Source organism: Labeo rohita, chromosome 9 (assembly GCF_022985175.1).
Source record: "Labeo rohita strain BAU-BD-2019 chromosome 9, IGBB_LRoh.1.0, whole genome shotgun sequence".
Taxonomy (NCBI): Eukaryota; Metazoa; Chordata; class Actinopteri; order Cypriniformes; family Cyprinidae; genus Labeo; species Labeo rohita.
In genome coordinates, this window is record NC_066877.1 from 15,475,100 (window position 1) to 15,490,003 (window position 14,904).

The 14,904-nt window shown below is 34.9% G+C and overlaps 1 protein-coding gene across 1 annotated transcript; it reads left to right on the forward strand.

The window, feature by feature from the left end:
* Positions 1–6,286: 6,286 nt before the first annotated feature.
* Positions 6,287–12,382, forward strand: mmadhcb (metabolism of cobalamin associated Db). Its single transcript, XM_051120060.1, is given in 9 exon segments — positions 6,287–6,413; positions 7,064–7,102; positions 8,020–8,158; positions 8,337–8,554; positions 9,386–9,433; positions 9,435–9,495; positions 9,811–9,941; positions 10,390–10,476; positions 11,715–12,382. Coding segments are annotated over 8 exon segments (888 nt in total). The 5' UTR covers positions 6,287–6,413; positions 7,064–7,093; the 3' UTR covers positions 11,910–12,382.
* The last annotated feature ends 2,522 nt before the right edge of the window (positions 12,383–14,904 follow it).

Here is a 14,904-nt window from a genome sequence, read left to right on the forward strand (position 1 = left end):
ATTTTTGGCTCCCCAAGCCTGCGTCTTAACACAAAAATCACACGAATCATTCGTTTTGTCTTTTTACTCCGGTATAAAACATGACCATCATAAGCAGCAATAATGAAATCATATTCCTTTTTTTATTTAACACAGTCATTTGCACATATTGATTATGCTGCTCCTTCTGAAATTTTATTATTTCAGTAATAATCTGAACAAATATTGTGCTAATCTCATATACTATTAAAACATTCAAAAAGCCTTTCCACATCATTATCATTTTTATTTTATATGCTGAAAATAATAGCGAGCACCCTCCTGTTTTTCTGTGTCAGCAGCAGTTGAAGAGCACAACCCAGAGCAGGAATGTTCTTATGTTGGAGAACAGCCAGAGCAAGACTGAATGAATACCACATCCTCACAGTCAACCAACAAGAACTGTCTCCTTTCTGGATCAAAATCATGATAAATACTTTTAGGAATACTGATCACATATGGAAACACTTGATGATTATTTTTCCACTTCAACTTGTGATTTTACTAACCTGCCGATCTAGTATGATTCTTTGTCTTCAGAGCAAATTAGCACAATATTCATTTTTACGTTATCAAATGCAGCTCTGATCATTGTATACTGCAGCAGAACTGCTAGAATGTTTCCGTGTGATGAAGAGTATCTGTATTCATGTCTGTCAGCATCACCGTCTACATGTTTGTGTCATTTCCTTTTCTGTCCCTGGAAACCCTATTGGCCCCAGCTGGTGTAACTTTGTGCTGACTGAGTAGAAATACCACATGTGCTTTACACAGAACCCGAAAAATCTTAGAGGTAGCGGTCGCTCGCTGTGTGTGGAAACATATGGATCTGATAACACCATTTTTCAAAAAAGTTATTCGCAACCCCCGCTGGACCACCGGAATATAGAATAACAAACTGTGTGAGTCTGTGGAATGTGAAAGTTAAACATCAGGCATGGGCCTCTTCTGTTACAACACAGCTCCTCACCTGATAAAAGTGCACTCCGATTTTAGACTGAGGCGGGAAAGTCGGAGATGGAGGCAATTTGCCAGAAATCTGTTGTTCCCACCATAGAGACATGAAATAAACGAAAATAACTAAGTGCAAGGACAGTGTATATTTAGATTGTGACCATTTCATGGAAGCATATGAGTGATTGAAAGTTTGTGGCAAAGCCCAAGGTCATCATGTATGTTTTTCTTTCTTTTCTTTTTTTTTTTTAGGGTGTACCAGTCGCTGTCCCAGATTTGTGCTCCAGGCAAGATAAAACATAACCGAAGAAAAAAACATAAACACTTGCAGTACTGAACAATAGCAGTTAGGAGTGGTACATACGTTTTCATTTAGTGCAAGAGGACTTGGGTTCAAATTCTATATTACATAGTATATTAATGTAAATCAGTTTTGTGTATATTGTTATTTATTAGTGCATATACACTGCCTTTCAAAAGTTTGGGATCCGTAAGATTTTTAATGTTTTTAATGAGGTCTCTTTATGCTTATCAAAGTTTTGATTATTTAAACAAAAATACAGAAAAAAGCAACATTATGATTTTTTGTGATTTAAAATAACAGTTTTCTATTTTATACTTTCAAGCGTAAAAGCTGAATTTTCATCAGCCATTAATCCAGTCTTTAGTGTCACATGATCCTTCAGAAATCATTTTAATATGATTTATTATCAGTGTTGGAAACAGCTTAATATTATTTTGGAAACTAAATTATGTTGTTTTTATCGTTTTATACATCAAAGAATCCTGAATAAAAGTATCATAGGTTCCAAAAAAAAAAAAAATCAAGCAGAACAACTGTTTCCAACAATGATAATAAATCAGCATATTAGAATTATTTCTGAAAGATCATGTGACACTGAAGACTGGAGTAATGATGCTGAAAATTCAGCCTTGCATCACAGGAATAATTTTTATTTGAAAGTATATTAAAATAGAAAACCACTATTTTGAATTGCAATATTATTTCACAATATTACATTTGTTTTGTATTTTTAATCAAATAGATGCAACCTTGATGAACATTAAAAGTCTTACTGATCCAATACTTTTGAACAGCAGTGTATATTTAGTGCAACAGTTGTGCCAGCTATCAAAGTATCTAGAATTTTTAAAATATAGTGTGAGAACCTCTCAAGTGAGAACAGAAAACTGAAGTGAAAACAGTTTTCTCTTTAGCATTTGATATACTGTGTGTAAAGTGTTGAACTACAAATAGAGAACAGTCTGCCCAGTTTTCATCTTAACATGGAAAAATGTTATATTCCCAGAAAATATGGGTGAATTCTCAACCCTGGGAAACTACATTTCAAAGGAACATATGCGTCAGCCAGCAAATATGTACTCCAATCTTAACTTAAAAAAATATTTTTCTCATTTTTCTAATTTTTCTCATTTTTCTCATGTACCACTGTCACTATTGGTTACCATTAGCTGCAGGCTCAACACAGCACTCACAATGTGAGTTAGTGTCAGGGGGTTTAAGGAAACACTGAAAAGATGAAAGCTTTCGATTTATGGTAAGATAGCACACCTATCACCATCAGAAAACAAATTTTATCAACTAAAATCACACCACCATCTGTACCTTTTTCATGCTCTAGTAAATGGTTTGTGCCTCAGGCACCTAGCAGTACTTTGCAGTGCACAGAAAGCAGGTATCTCTGAGCTGACCGGTTCCTCTAGTGATATGGGGAAACATCAGCATGTGGTGGCTTGTTGTAACTCAGGATGTTTTGTCTTTGAAACCCCAGAGATGAACAATTTCTCAGGATTTATTTCTATTACTCAAACATGTTTTCTCCACTGCATATATCTGTGAATTTTGTATTTTTCTCTAAAGATTGCAAATGTCTTAACTGCTGTATGTGTTTAGCAATCCTACAGTTGAATCATTCTGGAATCTGCCAGCCATTCCAGTCCTTCAGTCACACATTCCTGGGAAGCAACACCTTGGATCATTACTTGGTATTCTCGAAACACCACTACAATCCTTCCAATAAGTAACGAAATATGTTCTCTATAATTCCAAATGACAATCAACTGGAATCAGAGAATACTTACTGTTACTGGTAGGAAGTTTTTTTTTTTTTTTTTTTTTTTTTTTTCCATTTGTGTTTAATGGAAAGTAAGTCATACAGGTTTGGAATAAGTGGGTTTGTGTATCACCCGATCATTCAATCTGGCAAATGAAATACGGTGAAAACTGGTCCATATTTTACAGTTTTTCTAAAATAAATAAATAAATAAATAAAAATAAAAATATATATATATATATATATATATATATAGTGTATATATAGTTTATATGTATATATATATATATATATATATATATATATAGTTTATATATATATATATATATATATATATTTTTTTTTTTTTTAACATATATATATAGTGTATATAAAATATATATTTTATATACACTGCTCTCCAAAAGTTTGGAAATGTCCCAGAAAAGTTGGGTTTTGGACAATATTGGCATGAATCCCTTTTAAATTTGTGATAATTTTGCACTGATAAGGGACAACACAAACTATGAAAACATATTTTATTACATAAACAGTTTATACATAGAAAAAACGTACATTTTTGATTCATCAAAATATCCACCATTAGCAGCTATTACAGCTCTGCATAATCTGGGCCTAAATTCACTGTATTCTAAACTTAATTGGAAATAAATGGTTGAAACTATTAAGGTGTGCTGACCCAAAAATCTTATAAAAACCTTGGCCAAGTTTAAACCAGTAACCAGGCATCACAGCTGGCAAAGGGGCATGTCTGACTTTGACATGTATATATTGCCATCATTGTGTAATCACAATGAAAATTATTATTGCTGGTCTTCAATGATAATGTCAAGTTACTTTAATGTATTTGCATCAAAAAATGATAAGGATTTATGCTGATATCATCCAAAACCACACTTTGCCAGGGGTATTTCCAAACTTTTGGATATATCTGAAGGATCATGTGACTGTAGTAAAATTATTTTATTTATTTACATATTTATTTATTTACATAATTCCCAGTGATATTCTCTCCCCAATATGAAAATGATGAGATTGCTGGTTTACGTAATGGCTGATCCATTATGTAATGTACTGTAACTAAACACATCTTGCTGCGTCATCTTATAAAACAGAAGTTTTCCTGTGCTTTTAAGTGTGATTAATCCACACAGTTATTAGTGAATGAGTCCCATTGTCATGCTGGAAATGAAAAAGCCCCTCCAACTCCTCCTCAAACTGTTGAAAAAAAGCTGGAAACACGCAGTTCTCTATAGAGAGTCACTAGCACAGCATAAAGATAAGAGTGATCTTCACTGGAATTAAGAGGCATAGCCCAACAGATGTATAAAAAAGTGATGACCTCATACAAATTTAGATTTCACAGGAAATCCTGCCACATTGCAGAAGGGCTCTTTGCCATTTCATATCTAACAGTATTTTGATGTTGCCTAACTGAGAAGCAGTCAGGAACAGAATCATGTGCTGTCACATGTTGAGACTAATTCATGACTAGTTTTACAGAAAAGGAAATAACTTACTGCACCCAAGGAAAAAGATAAAGTCAGAGCCTGATGATAGACATTTTTAATTTAATATGGTGTTTTTTGATGTTAAGAAATAGATATATGGAGGTAATGAACAATTTTACATATTTGAACATGCTTCACAATAAGGTTAGATTCAGTAATATCATTGCTTTTGATATCATAAGCTAACAACGCTCAAAAAATCTTACAAAATCCATAGCTAATGTTCATTTATAATGGTTTCCTCAGCACATGCATTTGGCATAGAAAGACCAAGCCATCTTAGGACATCTTTTGGGTTTTTATCATTAGAAATAAGGCAGCCAAGTGGCTAAGTGCCACTAAAAGAACTGAGGGAAAACCTGAAGCTACTGTATTTCCATTACACCTCATTGGAGTAAGTGCAGTGCTGCAGTTTTTAACTGTGCCTTTGTTGAGGAGAAACCCTTTAGCTTTAGTTCAGCTTTTAGACGTTCAGTTGCCACATGCTCATTGATAGGACTGACAAACAGTGCCTGGTAATGCAATTCAGTGCTTCAGGGTGACCTGGAATGTCTTCAGAGTTTCAGAAGGCAGTGGCAGCATGCAAGGCAGTGAAAGCCTTAATAGGCCTCAACAAAAGCCTTCTGTCCTTTACAGAAATGGGGACTGTTGCTGTTTTTAGTTTCGGTGCATATCACAACTGACCCATAATGTATGAAAACATGACAGATTTATAAGGACCCAAAAGGAAGACCATAAAAATGCCCTCACGGTGGGACACCGTTATGTTTGCTTATCTTTGCTTTATAGATAAAAGTAATGAGAAAATCATATACAATTGCAATGCAGCAACAGTAATGTTCTTAAAGCTTACATCTGCTAAAAATACAACTGTCAAAGATGAAACACTTAATCACTGTTTTCTTGTTGTCATTATATGTGAACTTTGAATGCATGCTGTACTGCAGAAAATCCACATTTTCCTTTTATATTCTCAAGCTGGCTTTAGTAGAATAAAGGAGGAAATGCCAAGACGATTTTAATAGACTACATAAATCACATACTCTGGCTGGTCTTACACGCTTGGAAGAGATGGAAAAATCTGTATAAATTTGTTTGGTTTTCAAATGTCACATTTTCTTCATGGCTGAAAGTAATGAGGTCTATACCCGTCATGGTGCATGGCAGAAAACAGAGTTAAGATAAATTGTTTTAAACATGGATGGTTTTATATAATGTGAAGGTGCTTTCATCACCAAAACAGCGCTAAAGCATATTCACATAGTTGTTTTTGTTATACCTTGTTATAATTGTTTCTGAAGTGTGCCTTTATCCCACTGGAAAATGAGTCATAGCTCTAAACAGATCTTTCCAAGTTGTCCTTGATTGCAAAAAGCTTTTCCTGGTCCTGCCTTAAAACAACCCAGCAGCTTGACTTTTGATAGTATGGGCATTTGGACTGTGATGCAAAGTCAAATATTTACAGTGCAGTCATTTCTTGCTTGAAAAATATGAAAATAACAAAATTATTGTGATGTAAAAATAAAATAAAAATAAAAAAGAGGCACTGTATGATTGACACCAGCAGATAAACAAAACAATAATTTAATAATTTAATTTTAATTTTAGTTTAATTTTATTTTATTCAATTATTGTTATTATTTTATGGTTAAAGAGAGTGCATAGCTAATTACACATGTGTTATATGCTTGAAAGAAACGTTTTCTACCTTCTCCTGACATCTAGTGCATCTGTAAGGAATTTCATAGACGTTCTTGGTTTGTCCTTTACGCGCTGCCGTTGTTACGTACTCGAAAGGTTAAACAAGACTAGCTTTTAGCAAGCTAGCGGCTAACGTCAAGCTTACAAAATTCAGGTAATCGCAAATAAATTTGTGGCATTTGAATATCGTTACTGACTGTCTAGAAATAGAGTACGAAATAATATAAAACACAGCGTACTTTATTCATTTTTCGAGTGATTATTAAATGTAACCTCATTTTAGTTTAGCCACTAGGCTAATGAGACATGCATAAATATTAAGAAATGTGTCGTTAAATGTTTACCTACACTGAATCTATTGTTACTTTAAATTTATTTTTAGACAAACGGATTCGTTTTGTATTGTAACGTTAGTTATGTTTATTTTTAGTGTAGCTTTATTGCTTTATTGTCCCTGTATGACCTTTATGTTTCATTTGATTAAAAACACAACAGACAGATGCTGTTTAATTACATCTTGCGTGTTTCTAAAAATCGTGTTTTTATTGTTTACTTTTCAGAAATAAGAGGAAATGTGATGATCTAACAAAAATCGCAATTTCTTTAAAGCTTTACTCGACTGTTTAAGTCTTCTGTAAACAAACTTTTAAACACATTTTTGATATCATCCATGGATATCATTTCCTGTAGGTGTTTTGTCAGGGGCCTAATAAATATCTGCATTAGTTCTGTGTAAATGACAGTTTTGTGTTTATTTTAATAAGTATAGTCGTGTGGCTATATTAATGTTTTTTCCATCCTCAGGTGAACTGTAAAAAAGAGAAGCCCAACAGGATGGCCAGTGTAAGTGTACTGTAAATTCCAGTTTACTGTAATTGCTTTGTATTATGCAAGGTGGATCTGAATAAATGCAACACAATCTATCATCATATACAGTACTGTGCAAAAGTCTTAGGCCACTAGTATTTTCATCAGCTAAAAATGGTTTAAAGTCTGTCTGTTGCTGTAGTGTGTCAGTAGGAAATATCAGTTTACATTTCTAAACATTCATTTTGCCATTAATTGTAATAATCCAGTGAGATTTTTGTATGGAGCACAGGCTGTTGTCAGACTCCTTGTGCAAACAGAGATGTGATCTCTCCATCATTCAATCCAGTCTGTCTTAAGAAACAGAAAAAACAGAGACAGACTGAATCCAGAAGAACTGTGGCAACATCTCCAAGATGCTTTAAGAGACCTACACCTACAAAGCTACAGTACTGTTAAAATTTTTAGGCAGTTAGGCACATAAAATGAGGATGCTTGTGCAGAGTTTTTCAGGTAACTTTGCAGGTAGGTTACTTGAAACATCTTGGAGATGTTGAAACAGTTCTTCTGGATTTAGTCCGTCTCAGTTTGTTCTGTTTTTTCATGTCATTCCAGAGACAGACTGGATGATGGTGAGATCAGATCTCAGTGTGGAGCACTGGCTGTTGTCAGACTCCTTGTGCAAACAAAAATCTCACTAGATTATTACAATTAATGGCAAACAGAATGTTTGGAAATGTAAACTGATGTTTCCTACTGACACACTACAGCAAAAGATAGAAATAACTTATTTAAACCATTTTTTAGCTGGTGAAAATACTAGTGGCCTAAGGCTTTTGCACAGTACTGTATAAAAGCTATTCTCTTCGATGTTTTTGTTTTTGTTTTTGTTTGCATTTTTGATGTTTACATCCACTTTATAAGCACTATGTATACTTACTGTGTTTTGTCAGGTGCTCTGCAGCAGAGCTCGGCTGGTGACGTACCTGCCAGGGCTTCACATTTTAGTTCATCGTGTTGTAGGAGCCAGGACATTCTCTGGGGCGTCCGGCTCAGACGAGCCACACCTGAACAACACAACCCTTGATGCTGGTAAATGATTGCATTCCTCTGTACAATACTAAAGCAACTGTTATTTTCTAATTAAAATAGTTATTGACAATACCGTCACAAATAGATTTGATTACATAATATTTGAGATACAGGGTAATAATAGCACTTGCTCTTGTATTTCTAGTTGATAATCTGAGTTTGATATTTCTGTGAATAGCACAAAGGACGGTGTGGCCAGACGAGACCATGGGCCCATTCGGACCTCAGGATAAGCGTTTCCAGTTGCCAGGTAATGTGGGTTTTGACTCTCAATTGGAGGGTCCAGCAGAGCAGAGGACCGCAGCGATCCACAGCGTAATGCCAGACGTGTTCACTGCTCAGTCCAGCAACGAGAGGCACAACTTCATCCTGGCCCAGTTCATCAATGAACTTCATGTATGATGCTTTCGGAATAATTTGACTGAATAAACAAAGAAGTAGTAAAATTATAACTTTATTAATGGTTGTGAAGTTAATACTTTAAGATCATAATCACTTAACAATATAAATCTGAAAAACAAAAGTAAAGTCTAATCATTAATTAAGTTACGTTTATTTATTCAGGTTTTTTTCTATTGCTTGCTTACAAGTGTTATCTCATAATAGATGTAAGCTCATGATATTTGTATTAAAATGTGAAATATAATGTGATGTAATGGTTTAAAAGTGGTCAGTAAGATTTTTTTTGTTTTTGAGACTCTTTTGCTCACCAAAGCTGCATTTATTTCATCAAAAATCAGGACAAACATTAATAATGGTGAAATATTATTATATTTTAAAATATTTTAATATATTTTAAAATGTAATTTGTTCCTGTGATGGCAAAACTGATTTTTTTTTAACATCCATTACACCAGTCTTCAGTGTCACATGATCCTTCAGAAATAATTCTAATATGCTGGTTTGCTTCTCAAGAAACATTTCCTGTTATCAATTTTGAAAACAGTTGTGATGTTTAAAACATTGATGGAAACCACATATTTTCAGGTCTTATTATATTTAAAAGAATATACTAGAATATTTAAAAAACGGCAAAAGAATCAAAAGAACAGCATTTATTTGAAATTGTTTGTAACAATGTAAAGTTTTTGCTGTCATGTTTTTAATTTAATGAATTGTTGCTAAATAAAATATTATAATAGTAATAATTTCATTTAAAAAAAAAAAAAATCATCAATAACATTACTAATCCCAAACTTCTCTGTTTCTCTTTATGTTTTTTTTCAGGAAAGTGATAAAACATCCATGGAACGGAGCGTGGATAATGCAGAAAACTTTTTTTGATCATTCCAGTGTGGAGTGTGCCATTCAGTCTTGCCCTGAATTGTTAAAGAAAGGTCTGTATGTTACTGTTTTAGAGTGTTTGTGATCCGATTTATCATGGACTGCTATAATGCACTGCGACTTTCTGAAAAATTATTGCCATTATTGGTGAGCTCATTTGTAATGGTTCAGTATAAAATGTGACCACAAGAGGGAAGCATTTCCATTTATATTTTTGGCACTGAACAGTGTGGTTCTATATCTTAGCATGTAATTTGTGTAATTACTGTATTTATCTTTTTTTTTTTTTTTTTTTTTTTACTGTAGTGTAGCTGTTGTGTGTTTGATGTTCAATAATGTTTGCATTCTGTGTTCATCATCTAATTCAGATTTTGAGTCCATGTTCCCCGAGGCCCCGTCGACTGGCATGATGGTGGTCACAGTGACTCAGAAAACACAGAACGACATGACGGCCTGGACTGAGCAAGTGGACCAGGAAAGAGAAGAGCTGCTTGCTAAAGTGAGTTGATCTAGATAATATAATATGTACAACATAGAGAACCTGCTTTCACAGTGTCAACATAGCTCATTATTAATTTATTATATTTTAGGCTTTTTCTATGGCTTTGTATTGTCTTTGGGCAAAGTTATGTGGCTTTAGTATAATAAAACATGTGTGTACGAGAGCTCTGTGACTCAGCAGTGCGTGCCTTTGGCATTCTGTGTTATTTACTGTCTGCTTCACATCACTATGGAGTTCCTGTCTAACTGGCATGTAGCCATCCTGTAGGAATGCTGCAGGCACTGTATAACTCTCATGCTGTTGTTTGTTTGTGAGCTGCTGCATATCAAAGGAAAGATTTATAACTAAGCATGTGCCAAAACAGTGTAAGAGAAACTGAATGGAAGCTCCATAGTTAAAGTTCTTCATTACAGATGAATAGTGAGATATAGTGTGTTGTATGCAGTTCATTGCAGGAGCAAAGGAGATCTGTCATGCTCTCCAAACAGAGGGATTCTGGGCTGACTTTATAGACCCGTCATCTGGACTTGCAGTAAGTCATCTACAGTTGAAGTCAAATGTTTACATACTGTACACCAGAATCTGCAAAATGTTAATTATTTTACCAAAATAAGAGGGATCATACAAAATGCATGTTATTTTTTTATTTAGCACTGACCTGAATAAGATATTTCACAAAAAGGATGTTTACATAGTCCACAAGAGAAAATAATAGTTACATTTTTATTAAAAAAAAATAAAAGATCCTGTTCAAAAGTTTACATATGCTTGATTCTTAATATTGCGTTGTTACTGAATTATTATTTTTTTGTTTAGTCATAGTTGTTCTTGAGTCCCTTGTTTGTCTTTAACAGTTAAACTACCCACTGTTTTTCAGAAAAATCCCTCAGGTCCCACAAATTCTTTGGTTTTTCAGCATTTTTGTATATTTGAATCCTTTCAAACAATGACTGTATGATTTTGAGATCTGTCTTTTTACACTGAGGGCAACTGAAGAACTCATATGCAACTATTACAGAAGATTCAATCACTGACTAAAAGAAGACACAGGGTGAAAACTTTTTTTAATTTGAAGATCAGGGTAAATTTAACTTATTTTTGAAGTATCTTCTGCAGCTTCTGAAGGGCAGTACAAAATGAAATAAATATGGTATTTAGGCAAAATAAGAAAAATTTACACATCTTCATTCTGTTCAAAAGTTTACACCCCTGGCTCTTAATGCATTGTTTTTTCCTTCTGAAGCATCAGCGAGTGTTTGAATCTTCTGTAATAGATGCATATGAGTCCCTCAGCTGTCCTCAGTGTGAAAAGATGGATCTCAAAATCATACAGTCATTGTCGGAAAGGGTTCAAAAACACAAAAACACTGAAAAACCAAAGAATTTGTGGGACCTGAATGAATGATTTTTCTGAAGAGCAGCGGGCAGTTTAACTTTTCAGGACAAACAAGGGACTCATGCACATCTATCACTAAACAAAAAAGCACAGCTGTGAATCATTCGGGTAACAACACGGTATTAATAACCAAGCGTATGTAAACTTTTGAACTACAACAAACATCTTTTATGTGAAATATCTTATTGAGTACTAAATAAAAAATGACGTGCGTTTTGTATGATCCGTCTTATTTTGGTAAAATAATTAACATATTGCAGATTCTGCAAGGTGTATGTAAACTTGACTTTAACTGTAAATTCATACCAAAATTTTAATGCAATCCAAAAACTTTTCTTAATCTCTGTATTTGTATTGCATTTCTCTATCTGCAGTTCTTCGGTTCATACACAAACAATGCGCTCTTTGAAACGGATGAAAGATATCGCCATTTAGGTTTTCAGATCGAGGACCTGGGCTGTTGCAAAGTGATTCGGCATGTCATGTGGGGGACGCATGTTTTCGTGGGCACACTTTTCACCACAGCACCACCCAACAGCCAGATCATGAAGAAGCTACAAGGGAACTGAAGTTAATTCGTTAAAGATGCTGAGTCTTGGGAACACTATTAATATAAAACCAAACCTCACCTTTGAGAAGATTAGCACAATCAAAACACATTTACATACCGTAATTACCTTAATACAGTTGCCCCATGTCTGCTGCTCCAATGGCTGGAAATATGTATTTATTTTTGTAGATCAAATAGCACTTTTGGTGTGACTTCTATTTATGTGCGTGTGCTACAGAGGGACATTCTGTGTCACACGTCCAGCATCTTTGAATCTCTTCCTAACTCTGTTGCCTTTCTTGTATTACAGACCTCAAAGGAACTAAAATGTGACAGCTAAAAATTTCCACACTACTGCTCCATACAAATCTGTATTTTTTGTCCATACGTTATATTTTAAAAAGTTATAGTGGTAATTAAGAGCTTTCGATTTATTTCAGTATTGTAAGCTTTCTTCATATGATAGTCACAATAAATAATTAAGGAGCTTAATGTTGGTTTATTGTTTGTGTGAACAGTTTAAAACCATGCATTAATCTAAACGCTTGACCTATCAAGATATAAGGCCTTCATGACATAGTAGAGCCATGCATTTTAGTGAGTAGACTTGGTAAATGTAACTAGAGTTAAACTGATAACTGGTTTCATTGAGATTTTTTTTAAGACTCTTGTACATAAAGTAAACACTTACTGGTTCTTTAAAGGGATAGTTCACCCAAAAATGAAAATGTCATCCAGACCCCTAAGCCCTTTATTCTTCTTCAGAACACAGATTAAGATATTTTTGATTACATCTGAGAGCTTTCTGACCCTGCATAGACAGCAACACATCTGACACATTTAAGGCCCAGGAAGGTATAAGGACATTGTTCAAATAGTCCATGTGACATCTGTGGTTCAGCTGCCATGTTATGAAGCTACAAGAATACTTTTTGTGCACTAAGAAAACAAAAACAATGACTTTATTCACAAATTTCTTTTCTTCCGTGTCAAGTCTTTCACGTAGGTTCATAAGGACACATTATTTCTGTGCATACTATAACACAAATAACGTAGTAGTGTCAGTAAAAAGTGCTGTGATTTACCTGTCTGGTTTTTAGCCTGTCTAAAACCTAAATGGTGGATGTTTTGCCCTTATTAGCCTGTCGCGATCAAAGCTGGCATCTGCTGAGGTCAGTGTCTCAAGGGTGTCATTAGAATTCATTCAGAAGCACAACAGATGGACTATAATCATTCTTCTTTAAACTCTGACACTACCATTATTGTAGACAGTTCTTCACTCTCCATTAGCACATCCCTGTAAATTATTAAATTATTTGTAAACTGTTGTTCTGGAAGTGGAGTTCTCCTTTAAGTGATCACTCTTACGGCAAAAATAAGGTGGATAAAGTGTTTATTTATTTAAATGTTTAGTATTATATCAGATTTGATAATTCGCTTACATTGTTTTTCTCCATAGAACATTTTATTGCAAACTATTTTTTGTGAGTGCATTTAATCAGTATGGTTTTCTTCTCGTAGTAAGCAGCACCTGAAGATTTCGTTTAAGACATGTAACAAAAATCCTGTCATGATGTGTGGGGTAATCAAAGCATGCGGTTGATCAAAGCAGGGCTGTTTGTATGGTGAAACGTTTTAGAGACAGCAGTCATCACCCCATGCCTGTCTGATTGACACGGCTATCAATTAGATGTAATTGTCCTGCTAAAACTTGGTTCCTCCCCTTTGTTCGTTGGAAAGTTCACTTTTAACTGTTTCACTGAATTCAGCTGTCAACCAAACAACTCATTAACAATATGATTATAATGTCAACTGGTCCTTTTATCACTCTCACATATTGTTTAAATTTATAAATCCCCTTTGTGTTGTGAGGAGGCATCCGTTTCCACGTCTCAAGTTAACAGATTGTTTCAACATTGCGGAGTATTGTGTTTCATGTATATACAGGTGCATCTCAGCAAATTAGAATGTCATGGAAAAGTTTAATTATTTCAGTAATTCAACTCAAATTGTGAAACTGGTGTATTAAATAAATTCAGTGCACACAGACTGAAGTAGTTTAAGTCTTTGGTTCTTTTAATTGTGATGATTTTGGCTCACATTTAACCAAAACCCACCAATTCACTATCTCAACAAATTAGAATTTGGTGACATGCCAATCAGCTAATCAAATCAAAACACCTGCAAAGGTTTCCTGGGCCTTCAAAATGGTCTTTCAGTTTGGTTCACTAAGCTACACAATCATGGGGAAGACTGCTGATCTGACAGTTGTCCAGAAGACAATCATTGACACCCTTCACAAGGAGGGTAAGCCACAAACATTCATTGCCAAAGAAGCTGGCTGTTCATAGAGTGCTGCATCCAAGCATGTTAACAGAAAGTTGAGTGGAAGAAAAAGATGCACAACCAACCGAGAGAACCGCAGCCTTGAGAGCCTTGTCAAGCAAAATCGATTCAAGAATTTGGGTGAACTTCATAAGGAATGGACTGAGGCTGGGGTCAAGGCATCAAGAGCCACCACACACAGATGTGTCAAGGAATTTGGCTACAGTTGTCGTATTCCTCTTGTTAAGCCACTCCTGAACCACAGACAACATCAGAGGCGTCTTACCTGGGCTAAGGACAAGAAGAAATTGACTATTGCCCAAGTCCTCTTTTCAGATGAGAGCAAGTTTTGTATTTCATTTGGAAACCAAGGTGGTGGAGGAAGGGTGGAGAAGCTCATAGCCCAAGTTGCTTGAAGTCCAGTGTTAAGTTTCCACGGTCTGTGATGATTTGGGGTGCAATGTGTTTTTTGAAAACCAAAGTCACTGCACCCATTTACCAAGAAATTTTTAGAGCACTTCATGCTTCTTTCTGCTGACCAGATTTTTAAAGATGCTGATTTCGTTTTCCAACAGGATTTGGCACCTGCCCACACTGCCAAAAGCACCAAAAGCTGGTTAAATGACCATGGTGTTGGTGTGCTTGACTGGCCAGCAAACTCACTAGACCTGAACCCCATAGAGAATCTG